Source organism: Leptonychotes weddellii, chromosome 15 (assembly GCF_054177405.1).
Source record: "Leptonychotes weddellii isolate Sample4059 chromosome 15, ASM5417740v2, whole genome shotgun sequence".
Lineage (NCBI taxonomy): Eukaryota > Metazoa > Chordata > Mammalia > Carnivora > Phocidae > Leptonychotes > Leptonychotes weddellii.
In genome coordinates this window covers 37,729,233-37,746,397 of record NC_138383.1, presented here as the reverse complement: position 1 = coordinate 37,746,397, position 17,165 = coordinate 37,729,233, and the positions used below count along the sequence as shown (strand labels likewise).

The 17,165-nt window shown below is 42.6% G+C and overlaps 1 protein-coding gene across 1 annotated transcript in view; it reads right to left on the bottom strand.

The window, feature by feature from the left end:
* Nucleotides 1-17,165, bottom strand: part of EFCAB5 (EF-hand calcium binding domain 5) — a gene marked incomplete at its 5' end in the record, with an annotated part of 95,521 nt that overhangs the window by 8,682 nt on the left and 69,674 nt on the right. Inside the window, 5 exons of the mRNA XM_081805987.1 lie at nt 5,281-5,377; nt 5,784-6,070; nt 7,250-7,503; nt 10,021-10,124; nt 16,017-16,212. Coding sequence (XP_081662113.1) covers nt 5,281-5,377; nt 5,784-6,070; nt 7,250-7,503; nt 10,021-10,124; nt 16,017-16,212 — 938 coding nt within the window. The remainder of the gene's footprint in view (nt 1-5,280; nt 5,378-5,783; nt 6,071-7,249; nt 7,504-10,020; nt 10,125-16,016; nt 16,213-17,165) is intronic.

Sequence of the window (17,165 nt, the reverse complement as noted above, 5' to 3'; positions counted from 1 at the left end):
CTGACCGGCTCAGTCAGTTAAGTGGCTGCCTTCGGCTCAGGCCATGATCTCAGGGTACTGGGATTGAGTCCCACATCGGGCTCCCTGCTCAGCGGGGAGCCTGCTTCTCCCTCTCCCTCTGCCTGCCACTCCCCCTGCTTGTGCTCTCTCTCTCTCTGACAAATAAATAAAATCTTAAAAAAAATTTAAAAGAACCAGGCACATCCTCACAGTTGCAGATTCAATTCAGCTCTGTATTCATATTATTTCTGGAAAGTGAGAGAATCTTGTGGAACATTCCTGTCTCATCTTCAGCTGTGCTGTGCGGAATGAAGGAGACTCTTGTCCCACTCTTGTAATGGAGAGAGATAGAGAATAGCACTTGCTAGAGCCACCATGGTGATGGTGATAGCACTTAGGAAAAGATCACCTGGGGAAGGAGAATTTTGAAGACAGAGTTAATCAGGGCTACGAGTCTGGCAGTCCTTCCCTCTGACGGTGGGGTATCTCCCTCCATTGCCCTCTTTGGAGGATCATGGTGGTGTTTTGTTTTGTTTTTTGTTTTTGTTTTTGAGGAAGCTGGTGAATTTCTTTACAGATGGTAATGGCACTGAGGTTCCGGCTACTTTGGCTTAGGAGGAGCTCTAGGGCTCTTGTAGGGGAAGTGGAGGGTCTGGGGACTCCTGCAGAGACCAGTGCCTGTGGACTTAAGAGACCCTTGGATTTAGGCATGGGGAAGAAGTATGGCCAGAAATACAGGCTCTAGAGAGCAAAGTGATTCTGGTCACACTTGAAATGAGAGACAGCATTCTTCTCGCTTCTAGGTCTGAGAACATTTCCTAGTAGACAGCATCTGTCCAAACCCCCTGGGAAGGGAACATGGGACAGGTACGAGACACCCTACAGAAAGGGCAGGCAAGGTTGGCAGCAGAGGTCCCAAGTGGAGGGGGGAGACTAGCTCCTTGAGAAGGTGGTCAGGTCGTGGGTCTTCGGGTAGAAGAGGCCAGCTCCTGGGAGTGCTTTTGATGCCCTACTGCATGCACAGTTGTCCCGGTCACTGGAGTCACTGGGATCCCCACAGGAAAGTATGTCAGTGCAATGGCAGAGCCTTGGGAAGGCAAGCCTGCTGAACAAAGCTGCCCAATGCTCCTCCATAGATGACTGCCTCAATCTAAAGGTGGGATTCCGCTGCCTGGAATTCCACCAGAATATAAAACACCCTTTCTAGAAATGCAAACCAAAACCATAATGATGTATCACATCACACCTGTTAGAATGGCTATGATCTAAAAGACAAAAAACAAGTATTGATGAAGGTGTGGAGAAAACAGAACCTTTGTACACTGTTGGTGGGAATGTAAATTGGTAGAGCCACTATAAAAAGCCATGTAGGTTCCTCAAAATATTAAAAATAGAACCACCGGGGCGCCTGGGTGGCTCAGTCGGTTAAGCGGCTACCTTCGGCTCAGGTCATGATCCCAGGGTCCTGGGATCGAGCCCCGCATCGGGCTCCCTGCTCGGCGGGGAGCCTGCTTCTCCCTCTCCCTCTGCCTGCCTCTCTGCCTACTTGTTCTCTCTATCTGTCAAATAAATGAATGAAATCTTTAAAAAAAAAAAAATAGAACCACCATAGGATCCGGCAAATTCACTTTAGGATATAGATTCAAAGGAAATGAAATCACATCCTCAAAGGGAATCTGCACTCCCATGTTATTGCAATTACTTACAATAGCCAAGACATGTAAACAACCAAAGTGTCCATCGATGGATGGATGAAGAAAACATGGTGTACGTATATACGGTGGAATATTATTCAGCCATAAAAAGAAGGTAATCCTGTCATTCGCAACAACAAGGATGGACCTTGAAATCATTATGCTAAGTGAAATAAGTCACAGAGAGAAAGCCAAGTGCTATATGATCTCACTTGTCTGTGGAATCTGAAAGAACTGAACTCATAGAAACAGAGAGCAGATTGGTGGTTACCAGAAGTAGGGGTTAGGGGTTGGGGGAAATGTGTGAAGGTGGTCAAAAGGTACAGACTTCCAGTTATAAGATAAATAAATTCTGGGAATGTAATGTACAGCCTTGTGATTGTAGTTAATAATACTATACTGTTTATTTGAAAGTTGCTAAGAGAGTAGATCTTAATAGTTACAAGATTTGTTTCTTGTGATGAGAACTATGTGAAGGGATGGATGTTAACTCATCCTATTGTGATGACCATTTCTCAGTATATACATATATCAAATCATTATGTTGTACACCTTAAACTAATACCATGGTTATATGTCATTATATCTCAATAAATCTAGGACCAAAAATTAAAAAATAATAAGTAAAGGTGTAAGGTTTTCTAAACATTAAAAAATATATATTCTTTTCTAGAACTAGGATGTAGTAGGGTGAAAGTTGGCAACAGAAGTCCTAAGAAAGTACGGGCACATCACCAGCCCCGATTTTATCTTCTTGGCAAAATTGTTAGTTTGGAAGGCTTGGTGGGTTAGGAGCTATGTTAACAGTCCCTCCCCAAGATGTGCAGAAGGGACAGATAATGTTGGTGGTATTTCATGCTGGGTAGAGCTACTGAGTGGGGTCTTAGTTAACACTGCTGGAAGGCTCAGATACATTTTTTTTTTTTTTAAGATTTTATTTTTTTATCTGACAGATAGACAGCGAGAGAGGGAACACAAGCAGGGGGAGTGGGAGAGGGAGAGGGAGAAGCAGGCTTCCCGCTGAGCAGGGAGCCCGATGCGGGGCTCGATCCCAGGACCCTGGGATCATGACTTGAGCCGAAGGCAGACGCTTAACGACTGAGCCATCCAGGTGCCCCGGCTCAGATACATTTTGAGCAACAAATTGCCCTTCCAGAAGGCTCCTCTTTTTCCAGCACAAACAGAAAGGGGTCCCAATGAGGTCCCCTTCCCTTCCCCAAATGGAGAGCTTAGAATTTCCTGATACAATTGCATCTGAAGGAGAGAGGGTTGGTATCTGGTGGCCCATGAACTTTGTTGATTGCCACAGAGACTATGATAACGCTCGAGCTTTGGCGGTGGTGATAGGCTATTGAGTTGTGGCTGAATCCAACTCCATTAACTGCAATTGGATTTCCTGCCACCTGAGGACACTGTTGGAGAAGAGAAAGTGGTGGGAGCGTTGACGATCAAGGCTGCTCAGAAATTGGCTAGCACAATTTAAAGTGCGGTCAGGCAAAGGAGGCAGAAATTTGCATGTTTTCTCAAACAAAGGAGCTAAAATGAGTAATGGGAGGTAGTTCTGACACAGGCAAGTCGGAGGTGGAACCTGCCTTGGGACAACGTCACAGTATATATCTTTGTCTGGGGATGAGCTGATTAAGGGCGAGAGCCAAATCCTGAACACACCTGCAAGATGGAGAGTGGAAGGGCTTGCTCCTCATCCCCAGCTCCCATCTGACAGAAGGACTAGATTGTTCAGTGGTGAGTGCCTGCGTCCTTGCCCAAGTAGGGGAAATATCAGTCTGAGAGGACGTGAGTGACCCCGGCAGCAGGGTCTGGCTCTTGGCCAAGGGGCTGGCAGGTTGGGGGCGACCCAAGTGGAGCAGGGGCTCAGGGAAAACATCAGTTAGACGAACGGGTCCCACGTGGAGGGGAAGGGTGTGCTGGGGCTCATGGCGGGGATTGAATCTACTTTAAAGGCACTGACACAGAGAATATTTCTTCTGGATTTTAAGTCTTCAGTGAAGAGTGAGCAAACGAGTATGGAACGAGTAGAGACACAGATCCAGCAAACAAGTGTTAGTTTTTGTTGTGACTGTTATTACTGTTTCCCTTGAGTAGCACCTTAAAAGAAGCGATCTGTGTGACATCTGTGAATTCAGAGGCTCCCGCGAATCAGCCCAGAGTCCTGAGGCTACAGTAGAAGCCATTCCAAATAGAAGTTCTAATCTTTATTCACTTCACTCATGGTCCTCAAGAACTCATGTTAACTTTTCTTTGGATGTCATCTTCTCTCCTCTTCCCCAGCACTCCCAAACTTCTAAGAGTATCTTGCCTTCCCAGGCCAGAAGATCTCCCTCCCTTATCCATCTGCCCTGGCTCACTGCTACCTCCTTCCCCTGCCACAGCCACCCGAGGAGTGTGATGTCTTCCTCTGGGTTGCCTTTCCCTTCCTCTTCTCCTCCGAGTCTCTCTGGTTCGGAGTCTCTTGGCCTCATATGTGTATCCCAGAAGTCTAGAAACCCTTCTGACTTGGTCCAGAGTCTCCACAGACAGCAGGAAAGGGGGGAAGGGGAGGATAGGGACAGGTTTAGTGAACAATTTCTATAGAGCCATTTTCCCAACTGATGATTAGTTCTTCCTAAGAAACAAAAAAAGAAACAAATTTTAAATTTATTCCTTATCGGTCCATTCACACAAACGGCCTGAGGTCTTTGGTGAGATAACACACACCCGTGGAGGAATGTACGCTTGTATAGGTATATTTACTCTTTTAAAAATTTTTATCTCCAGTATGGTTAACATACAGTATTATATTAGTTTCAGGTGCACAGTATAATGATTCCACAATTCTATATATTACTCAATGCTCATCATAAGTGTTCTCTTAATCCCTTCACCTATTTCACTCTGGACATTTACTCTTTTTTTAAAAAAAAAATATTTTATTTATTTACTTGAGAGAGAGTGAGAGCACTGAGGGAGAGGGAGAAGCAGACTCCTCGCTGAGCAGGAAGCCCGATGCAGGGCTTGATCCCAGGACCCTGGGATCATGACCTGAGCCGAAGGCAGACGCTTAACTGACTGAGCCACCCAGGCGCCCCTGGATTTTACTCTTATATGTGGCCAGTTCTCTGTGGCCAAAGAGCTCATCACCTTCTCCAGCCTGGGAGCCTCCCTACTCTTGATTCCTGCTAATTCTCCTTCTCCAAAAAAGTCTGTTAGTAGTCTACAAAGACTCATGATCTGTTCATTGAAACCCAAAGATAGTAATAGTCTTTTTTCTTTAATGTACTTGTTTCCTATCCGCACTGCAGCCCCTACTCCCTTTTTTTTTTAAATAAATAATGCACATGTAGTCAATAAGTGGGAGATGAATGTGATTCGGAATTCTCAAATGTGTGGCATGAACAGCCACTTTGGGGAATACAGTCAATTATAGACAAAGTGTCCCTCCCTTTAAGAGGACTACAATCAGAACTGTTTTTCCTAAAAATTGAGTTTATAAGCCACTTACTTTATTGTAATAAAAATATCTGAATATCTGAATTGCAACTATGTTTTATTGCTGTTAGATTTAGACCACAATTAAGTGTAAATTTACCTCTGATATGTTCGCCAATGAGCTGTAAATTAACTTTCACATTCTTAGCAGTTGGATCAAATTCACAAATATTCTCGACTAAGTAACTCTTAACATACTGTGAACGAAAGAACAAAAGTTATGGGAGCACCAGCAAGTAGAAAGAGAGCACCCCCAATTCACCAGTTTACAGAATTCCATGTATGTAAATTTTAAAACAGGCAAAACCAGTCTATGGTGTTAGAAGTCAGGATTCTGGTCTGGTCACTCTGGGGTGAGTGTGTGTGTGTGTGCGTGTGTGTGTGTGTATGTGTGAGGCGGGTGAGGGGAGAGGGTACAAAGGAAGGCTTTTGGGATGCTGCTGATGTTGTTTCTTGATGTAGATGCTGGTTACAAATGTTCATATTATACAAATTCTTGCATTTGTACATTTAGGATTTGTGCGATCATGATTGGTATACCTAAACTTGTGTGGGTTATTCTTCGATAAAAAGACTACTTAAAAACAAAACAAAACAACTTACCAGTTTACACTTTTCCCAGTTTCTGAAGTCACCTGATAATTCCAACTCTGGATGAATGAACAAGATCACCCCTATCAGGATGTCATGTACGAGCTTTGTGTTGGCTTCCAGCTCCTGGGACTTGCTATCTGACGGAGATGTGAACTCTGGTGGAAGATTATAATCATAGAGCAACAGTGATACGAAGTCTAGGGAGGTAAGCAGCCGGAGGCTTTCTTGCAGCTCTTGCAGCATGATTCGGAAAAAGAGAACTCCTGCCCGCTGGACTTCTCCTACATTTTCAATCTCTGAAACAACAGAGTGACACCTCACACTGTTGTTTAGTACATACAGTAGTTTTTCATAGCACTCTGAGCATAATACAGTAAACTTCTTTTTTCCAGGAAAAAGAAGACCATATCCTATGGTTCTAAACAATCTTAGTTTCTCTAGTCATGAAATCAAAACACAGAAATGGAATTACACCTGGTGAAGCTCACAGGAAGAGGCTTTGAGGAAAGGTAAAAACTCAGGTTTGGTGGTTGGACCTTAGTTTGAATGCTTACTCTCCCCCTTATTAGTTTTGTCTCTCTGAACCCCCTTTTCCTCTCTGTGAGCAGGGAGTTGATCCCTATTTCCCTCGTGGCCTGTGGGAATTAAATGAGATGATATATGTAAAAGCGTTTAGTGGATAAGTACAGAGTGGATGCTCAAAAGACCAGAAGACATGCATTTTCTTCTTTTTTCTACTTAGCCCACCCTATCTAATGGCAAGAAACCTCTCAGATTAATCCCACACAACATTACTCTATTTACTCCATTCTAGGTAGCCAGAGGTTTCCATGCTTCCTTCTTTCCTCCCTGAGGCCCAAACTGGTTCTGTGCTAAGAGTAGCCTAGTGGGTGTGGAATCACAAGCCCTAGGGTCTAGTCTTGGGTCTGCCACTAGCTTGCAAACGGACTGTTACTTTGATGGGCGGGCATTAGCTTATCTGTAAAACAGAATGTTCCATCGAATTAATACTGTGTAAGATAGTGGGCAGAGCACCCAAAGTGGGGTGCGAATCCAGGCTTCCCCACTTATTAACTGTGTGATTTGGTGCAAGTTGTTTTGTTTCTCTGAACTTTACTTTCCTCGCCTGTAAAATGAGTTATCACCATTCATCTGAGAGTTATTGGTAAGGACTAATGGAAATTACACATGTAAAGTGCTTGCTCCATGATGGGGCATTTAATAAATGCTAGTTCTACTTTGCCTTTCTGAGTCCTTCCAGTTCGAAACCATATGATTCCAGCCAAGAAAATGAGCTTTCATACCCTTTGCTCTAATTTATAGACCATACTCATCAGCCCAAGGCTGCATGAGGGAATTCCTTTCACGTAGAAAGAAATATTGTAACTATTCCTTTTAGGAAATGTATTGCACTCTGTGATTCCCCCCACATTTATTAAACCCAGGAATTCAGATTGTTTCCCCATTCACAATACCTAGGACATAGTTTTTCTTTATTTCTCCAGATAATTCGCCCAGTATTTCGTAGCAGGCAGCTTGGACCACCTTCATCATTTTCTGTAGATCTTTAAATTCTCGATACAGTAACATTTTACTCCTGCCAATGTTAAAATCAAGAATTCCCAGGGCTTTTCCTGTTCTCTCACGGAGTGGAATTATGATGTGGTTTTCTCCACAGACAGAGGCCAAAACAACCTCCGAACTGTCTGTACACTTGAAGAGGAAGTCTCTGAAACCCAAACCAAACAAGCCTAAGATCATACAACATCAGCCTGCTCATAACACTCCAGCCAAATGTACCGAGTTGCTCTCTTTTGTGCCCACTGCGCCCCCACCCCCCCAACCAGCCCTGATTTTATCTGCTGGGATCGCACACAGCTCTGTCCCTCTCAGCTCGCTCGTCAGATGGAGAAGCCTCCTCTGACCAAGCAGCCTGAAGTCACTCTCCATCACGCGGCTCTGCTCTGCTGTCTTTGCTAGACATATACTCATCTGAAGGTATTTGGGTTTTGTTTACATCCTGTCCAGTAAGTGGGGGTTGAATGGCAGAAGGAATGAGGAGTTTATTAGTTCGGGTTCCCTAGAAGTGGAGCCGGAGCCCGGCATGCTTATGCAGAGGATTGATTGAGGGAGTGCTTTCTGGAGAAACCTGTAAAGGTCTGAGGAAAGTACAATAGGGAAGGAGGAGAGGCTAATTAAGGACGTGAAGGCTAATTTGCCAGGATGTGGTTGGAACTGGAGGGTATGATCCTGAGCGAAATAAGTCAGTCAGAGAAAGACGATTATCATATGATCTCACTCATATGTGGAATTTAAGAAACAAAACAGAGGAGCATAGGGGAAGGGAGGGGGAAAATAAAACAAGACGAAATCAGAGAAGGAGACAAACCATAAGAGACTCTTAATCATAGGAAACAAACTGAGGGTTGCTGGAGGGGTGGGGCATGAGGGGATGGGGTAACTGGGTGATGGACATTAAGGGGGGCACGTGATGTAATGAGCACTGGGTATTATATAAGACTGATGAATCATTGACCTCTACCTCTGAAACCAATAATACACTATGTTAATTTAATTTAATTTAAATTAAATTAAAAAAAAGAATGTGAAGGCTAGGGTCACCTGGGTGGCTCAGTTGGTTAAACGTCCAACTCTTTTTTTTTTTTAAGATTTTATTTATTTGTCAGAGAGAGAGAGCACACAAGCAGGGCGAGCCGCAGGCAGAGGGAGAGGGAGAAGCAGGCTCCCGGCTGAGCAAGGAGCCTGATGGAAGACTCGATCCTGCGACCCTAGGATCATGACTTGAGCCGAAGGCAGACGCTTAATGCTTAATTGTTTAATCGACTAAACCACCCAGGTGTCCCTAAGCGTCCAACTCCGGATTTCAGCTCAGGTCGAGATCTCAGGGTCCAGAAATGCTGCCCCACCTCAGGACCAGCGCTCAGGGCGGAATCAGCTAGAGATTCTCTCTGCCCCTCCCCTCGCTCGTGCTCGCTTTCTCTCTCAATAAAATAAGATAAAAAATAAAAAAAAAAGAATGTGAAGGCTAGCCTCAGTCTCCTCTCAAGGGGAGCTCTGGAAGGCAAACTGAGCCAAAGAATTTGCCCCACCTTGAGACAAGGGAGAGGTCTTTTATCAGTCATTGGCTCTAAGATGCTTTGGGTGTCTGTTTACATAACTGTGAGGCACACCTAGTGAGGGGCTCCCATCAGTCAAGGACTCTCCTCTAGAGAAAGTTCCAGTGTACCTGAAGCGGCCTGGCAAGAGGTATATTAGGGACCTGGTAGGGCATCAGCAGCACTGCTTCCTCAAGGGGACAGAGATTCTCATTGAAATGTAGTAGCCAGGGACGCCTGGGTGGCTCAGTTGGTTAAGCGACTGCCTTCGGCTCAGGTCATGATCCTGGAGTCCCGGAATCGAGTCCCGCATCGGGCTCCCTGCTGGGCGGGGAGTCTGCTTCGCCCTCTGACCCTCCCCCCTCTCATGCTCTCTCTCATTCTCTCTCTCAAATAAAATAAATAAAATCTTAAAAAAAACAACAACAAACCTGAATGAACATTCAGGTATGAGGCCAAACTAAAATTTAATTAACACATGTACTTAAATGTCAAATTAGCCTCCTGGACTGAGCGAGGTTATTGCCTACTCAGCTGCACTGACCTCTAACAAGCAGCCTGTCCCTTTTGCAATACGTGTGTCCATCATTAAGATCTGTTTTACATCTGTCCACAGTTGGGGGGTGGTCCTTGCATCCCACAGGTGAAAGGCATTCCAAGTACTCTCTACTGGGTACTTATTAAAGACCATATCCTCTGCTTCCTCCCCACCTCTGCCCAGCCTGTCTTCTTTAAATAAAAAGTACACGTTCACTGGCCTGTTAACACTAAGATGATGAGCTCTGATAAGTGACGTGGATGTATTTTTTCACAATCCTGGTGGGTTTTTGTTGAATTCCATGTTTACAAGAAAATCATAGAAAATAAAACACTATCATGCTTAAAAACGTGCAATATAAAATGCCAATGAAACCTGTTTTAAAAAGGACTTGAAGGGGAAAGGAATTAACATGTCCCACGCAGACAGGAATTTTTCTTAAAAAAAAAACCCAATTAGAATAGGATTCAGGTGTATACTAATAATAGGCAAAAGCTGTGTCTCTCTACTACTACTACTATTGAGCTACTAATGCACAAGGGGAATGTGTTTTGGCCGTCAAACAAAACAGACATGAAGATGCATCTCATACCTGAAGATGCATGTCTTCCTGAAGATTGTAGGGGGGTTCTTGTGGATTGCTGTTAGACCCAGGTGCCCGGTAACCATCATATTGCGTAAAACATAGTCTGAATCCTTGAAAAGAGGAAGAGATTTCAACACTGAGAGGAATGATTAGACCTCATTTTCCCATTAAAGGTTTTGGGAACAGAAAAATAGGAAAAAAATTAGGAAAGTTTAGATCTCTAGCTTGAAGTACCGGGACATTTTACTTACTCAGTACTATTAAGAATGAGGTATTCACGAGAGAAAAATTCAAATTATCAACATTCTTTTAAATGCACAAACTTATTTTTTATAATTGTGATAAAACTATATGTTTATATTATTTTTTGATGTGAAACATGCATTATAGAACATTAGGAAAATACAGAAAAGTCCAAGGAAAGTAAGAACAATAAAAAATATTCTCCCATGAGGTCTTTGTCTACACCATCTCATCAAAACTATTTTGGTTAAGGTTACTAGTGACTCTCTTATTGTGAAATCCACTGATCAAACCCTAATCATCATCTTCCACTATAGCAGCATTTGACTCAGTGAACAATTTCCTTCTTGACATATTTTATTCACTTGGCTTTTGGGACACCACTCTCTCCTGGTTCTCCTATGAATCACTCTTATATTTATTGCTGCCCCTTTGTCTTCCTCACCTCTAAGAGGTTTTCGAACTACAGGTCATAACCTAACTATGGGTTGTGAAAATATTTTAATGCCCTTTTTTTGTTTTTTTTGTTTTTAGAGAGAGTGTGTGTGCAAGTGGGGGGGCATAAGGAGAAGGAGAGAGAGAATCTTAAGCAGCCCCCCTCTATCGAGGGGCTCCATCTCACAACCCTGAGATCATGACCTGATTCGAAATCAAGAGTTGCATGCTTAAGTGACTAAGTCACCCAGACACCCCATTTTAGTGCCTTTTAAAAACAGCTTTATTGAAGTATCACTGATACACAAAAAACTGCACATATTTGATGTATACAATTTGATGAGTTTGGAATGAGTCTTGACCAACTTTTTTTTTTTGTAGAGATTATAAGAAAGTAAGATTAACATATCCTGTAAAATATACTAAACTGTAGGAAAGACATTCAATTGGTAGAATAAAAAGGGGTTTTTTAAATTATTATTTGACAAAGATAGAAAGAGCACAAGCAGGGGGAGCAGCAGAGGGAGAAGCAGGCTCCCTGCTGAGCAGGGAGCCCGATGCGGGGCTCGATCCCAGAACCCCGGGATCATGACCTGAGCCAAAAGCAGACGCTTAACTGACTGAGCCACCCAGGTGCCTCTAAAAAGGGGTTTTTATGTCCACCTTTAAAAAATTCTTTGATTAAAAGGGAAACTGTGATAACAGGATCCATAGGGACTGCATGATGAATGGTGCTCCGGGGAACAACGGGTTTATAGTGTGGAGCTTCCTCTTGTCATGACCTCAAGTGTTCACCCAAACTGTTTAGATGAAAAATGTTCTCAACAGAGAATCTGGAAAGATTCTCTGATGTTGGCAACTGAGCATCTAGCTTTTCCTAATTTATTTCTTCCATGGTTTGTTATTTGGTGTTATATATACTATACTAATAGGATTTTTTAGAATCTCACTGTGACTATGTTCCTAGATTTAAATCTTTAGTTCAAACTAAACAATTCCTCTCCTGTTTCCACCTCTTCCCCCCAAACTGTGTCAATTCGGCCACTTCTGTTAAGACTGGAAACATAATATAGAAAATAAGGGCTTCATAAAGAATATGCCTCATAATAAGCTTTTCATTTAATTTTACTTGGACCAAGGAACTATAAATTCAGCAAGTGCCTCACTAATTATTCAGTAGTGAGATAACTCTAGTCAAAAATTTCTAGGAAACTGTTTAGAGAAAAGAGCTGCAATGATATTATCCCCCATTTTCTTCTGCTACTGGCTTCTTATTTTTTCCCCCCTTACTCTTCCAATACAGGTTTTCCCTGCTATCTGAAAGTAGAACGTTCCTATGAAAACTTTCATGAGCTAAAACAGTGTAAAGTGAAGAAGCAATTACTATTAATTTATACAGAAACATTTTTGAGCATTCCTGGACCCCCAAAATAACCTCTCTTAGGCTTTTCTGATGCTTTAGAACACATCTTGCTAACGGATACAGAAAATAAATTGAGATAAAGCACAGATGCTCATGGACGCTATTCAAAGTGGTGACGGCTTGATGTTGAGGTGCTGAGTGCAGTTGGGGGGGTGGGGAGAGCCTGATGGCACCACTCTTGCGGCTCTGGGGGCTCCCTGCAAAACAAACACCGAACACTATTTCCACTTTTTGCCTTTTTTCATAAAAGCAAAAATTCTCATTGGATTTCTGTCAGGCAGCAAAAACAGGTGACTAATGAGGGTCTTTTGTAAAAGAGAAAGGGCCTAACATGAACTTTTGGCAAGTGGGTATACTAACATCTATTCATTCTCACCTTCTGCATTACACGTTATTTTGTATTTATCCTCTTTTGCTTTTTTCTCTTTTGACAAACATTTTTTTAAAAAGAATGAAATAAAATAGAAGAGAAAATATCAAGAAACATCACATAGTAAAAGTAGGTATTCTTTTGTGAAACTTCTAAGTGGGCGTGCGTGCGTGTGTATGTGTGTGTTTGTCAGGGGTCAGGATACAAAATGTTTTTCATACAATAGGTCAAAGTAAATATAATTTTGAGCCACAATGATTCCAAACATTTAGATAACCTCAGAGCTTGGACCTCAGACTTTTTCTATCCTCATTCATTCCCTTGGTTATTCCATCTAGTCTCATGGTTTTTGTTTTGTTTTTGGTTATTATGGTAAAATACACATAGCATAATATTATCACTTCAACCATTCAAAAGTATACAATTTGGTGGCATGAAACACATTCACAATGTTGTATAACCCAGCCTCATGGTTTTTTTTTTTTTTTTTTTAAGATTTTATTTATTTATTTGTCAGACAGAGAGAGAGAGAACACACAAGCAGGGGAAGTGGCAGGCAGAGGGAGAAGCAGGCTCCCCACTGAGTAAGGAGCCCGATGCGGGGCTCGATCCCAGGACTCCGGGATCATGACCTGAGCCGAAGGCAGACGCTTAACTGACTGAGCCACCCAGGCACCCTTCATGGTTTTAAATACCATTTATTTGCTAGGCTGGATTTCTCCCCAAACACTAGTTCATATATATTCAACTGCCTATTTACTAGCTCCACTTAAGAGTCTAAAAGGCATTTCAAATTATAATTAAAAAAATCTTTTTCAATTTAGTAGGTAAAAGTTAACTTTTACTTAACTTTGTATTTATTTCATTATAAGAATGGAACATTTTTTTTCCATGTTTATTGAGCATGCATTTAAAAATTTTTTTTAAAGATTTTACTTATTTATTTGAGAGAGAGAGAGTGAGAGAGCAAGCATGAGTCGTGGGGAGGGGCAGAGGGAGAAGAAGCAGACACCCCGCCACGCAGACTCCCTCCCGAGCCCAACACGGGGCTCCATCCCAGGACCCTGAGATCATGACCTGACCTGAAGGCAGATGCTCAACCGACAGAGCCACCCAGGCGCAGCCCCCAATTTTTTTTTTTTTTGTAGATTTTTTTTGCTTATTTTTCTTTTGGATTTTTTTTTTTTAATCTTACTGATCTGTGTAGAACAGTATTAACCCTTTGCTAAATATGTGGCAATTTCCCCCCACTTTATTTAAAACAACTTATTTTGTCTATAATTTTGGTGCACGGAAGTTCTACCTTATTATGTCATCAATGTAGCAACCTTGCTTGAATTGTTTCAAACTGCGGTGTAGGTTTAGCCTTTCTTCCCTAGATCAAGACTGTAACATTTCCTCTCATCCCTCATTTTCTCAGCTATGCTCACACATTTATTCTTCCTCCAGATGGAAATTAAAATCATTTGGTCAATTTAAAAAATCATTTTGGGATTTTTCTTGGAATTTTGTGAAATTTATAAATAATTCTTGGAAGAAATTATATTTTTAAAAAGTGGTGTTCTTGTCAAAAAAAATCATATGATTTTCTGTTTTATTAAAAAAACTTAGGTTCCTTGGCAATGTGTGTAGTTTGTTTCATGTAGAATCTAAAGGTGACACAGGGTGAAGTGGGGAGAACATCCTGGGCAGAGTAACAGCATTTTTGAAACTGAAGTAGAAAAAAATTACTTTCTATCATGTATGATGAGCTGTGAAACATTACTTGTGGTATCGTTTTTTTCTTCCTCCTGATAGTCTCTTCCGCCTTCCCTCTCATTCACGCAGAAAGTCTGTACTGCCTTAGAAAAGAAATGTGATGAGGTAGAAGGCAGCAATCACTGACTAATCTCTGGCATTTGCTTTTTCAAGAGCCTACTGATATGACTTCAGATAACAAACTGGGCACACACATTTGCCATTTGTCCCTCTCAAGACCTCAGGGAAATAAGAGACTGAGGTCTTGGTTTCCCTGGTGGCTGTTAGCTGGGGACTGCCCTTAGCTCCCAGAGACCCCAGTCTTTGTACATAGCCCTGAGCATCTCAGAACCAGCAACAGGTGGCCCGTCCTTTCCCCCCTCCCTGACATCCCTGGTTCTTCTTCCAACCTCCCATCTCTCAGGGACCACAGCCAGACAAGGTTCTGTGCTTTTAAGGACTTCGGTGGTTACATTGGGACCACCTGGGTAATCCAGGATAATTTCTCTATCTCGGGTGCCTGGTGGTCCTGGGATCAAGCCCCACATCAGGCTCTGCACTCAGCGGGGAGTCTGCTTCAGGATGCTCTGTCCCTCCCCCTGCCCTCACACGTGCTCTCTCTCTCTCAAATAAATAAATGAATCTGAAGAAAATTAAATAAGTAAAATTAAGTGTGAAAAAAAAGAGAGGCAAACCGAGAAATAGACTCTTAACTATAGAGAACAAACTGATGGTTACTGGAGGGGAGGTGGGTCATTGGGGGTTGGGAGAGCATGCAGAATGGGCTAAACAGGTGATGGATAGTAAGGAGGGCACTTGTTGTGATGAGCACCAGGTGTTGTATATATAAGTGAGGCATCACTAAATTCTACACCTGAAACTAATACTGCACTGTATGTTAACTAGCTGGAATTTAAATAAAACCTTGGGGGGCGGAAAAGTGTAAAGAAGCAAAATAAACATTTGGTGAAAACTCATTACATTATAGCTAGGCCTTTTTTAACTGGTGTGATGTAATTATGTCCTTCCAAACAGCAGTGCCTCATCCCTTCCCACTTCACCCATATGATTCTGGTGGGGGCTGCCAGTTAGTGTAAACTCCTCCATCCCCACCCCCAGCTGGGGGGCATATCGCAGGATAGACTAAAAAGAGCTCTCTTGGGTTTTCCAAATTGAAACAAGAAGGAAAGATTCTTTTTTAGTTGCTAAGCATCTGGCTTGCCCTGGGGAGAAAGCCTATCTTAAGCTAGAAGGACCAAACCCAAAGTGTAGAGGGAGGCAGACATGAGGACTGCAGAGAGAAAGAACACCAGAGAGCCTGATGGTACTGAATTCCTGGTACTGGTCATCCTGGAAGCCAGCCTGACTCCCGTCCTTGCTTTATTTTGGTCACATGAGTCAATCAATTCCCTTTTTTGCCTAAGGCAGTTTGAGATGGACTTTTGCCACTCACAACCAATGCTCTTGAGTTGGGATTATGGGAAATATGTCCCCAGTTGGCCTAATAGCTAATTAATTATGGTTTTAAAATATTAGCAAGACACGGGTACCTGGGTGGCTCAGTTGATCAAGCATCTGCCTTTGGCTCAGGTCATGATCTCAGGGTCCTGCGATCGAGTCCCACTTCAGGCTACCTCCTCAGTGGGGTGTCTGCTTCTCCCCCTCCCTCTGTGCTCTCCCTCTTTTCCTCTCTCTCTCAAATAAATAAATAAATAAAATCTTTTAAAAAATATTAGCAAGACAATAATATCTAGAAACTCTGTTAGAGGTCTAACACTGCCCAACCTTGCCTACCCGCGTTGGGCCGGGCTCAACAAAGTACGTCGTGATGGTGGTGATGTCAGATGTGATATCACAGAGCCAGCCAATGCCCCTGATCACAACATGCAGGATGTGCTCCCTGCTGTGCACATAGTGATAGGCAGTGCTGAAGACATTGGCGACACCCTGTAGAGACAGAACATTTTCACTGTCTTTTCGTTTTAAAATAACAAAATCATTAATGCGTCAATTGGATTAACTTATAAAATTAATGATAATCTACTTCCGACAAATTACCTGTCAGTTCTCAAAAGGCAGTGTTCCAGATCCTACTACGCAAAAAAGATCTCAAGAAATCAAAGGTTTAAGGAGAGATCTACTAGAAGATCCACGTAACTTACTACGTTTCCTGATAATCATCCAGGGAAATCTGTGATATGTACTGTCAGAGAACAGAGTCAGAAGAATAAGGTGAAGTTTGAGATGAGGGAAAATATTTACAAGCCAGGAACCAGTGTCAACCTTGGGCAGATGGGTAGGAGCTGCCCTGATATGACACAATATGAATGTCTGGATCGTTATGTGGCTTCTGTCATCAGATCAGTAGTACAGGCTGTGCTCCGTTCCAAGGTCTGCAACATGCTAGATTACACAGTCTTCTCCTAGACCTAAAGAGAGCCTGTTCCACAGAGAAGGGATAGGAAGTCCTTAGAACCCATCTGTCGTCTTGTTGTCAAGAGACTCCAGGATTTCCTCCCATTCAGTTTTCCCTCCCTTCCCCTGTGGTCCTCCACACGATTCCTCATGTTCCACATATGAGGGAAACCATATGACTATTGTCTTTCTCTGCTTGACTTATAATAATAATAATTAAAAAAGAGACTCTAGAAACCACAAATTCTTCAAAACTATGCGAATTTCATAATAGGACCCAAGGCATCTCAGGATAACCCAGGAGCCTTTTACCTCCAGGGGCTAGAGAGTCAATTTTTTCTTTCTTTCACACATAATACTTTATTTTCACAATGTTACTTCATCCTTGGCATGAAATGAAATAAAGTCCCAAACATAAATTGTCACCTACATTGACCTAGAGATCAACGTCACTCCTGAACAGTTCTCGGTATTACATGGAAAGCACACGTGTTGACTCCTTGCTCTGTGTCAGAGGCACTGTATCAG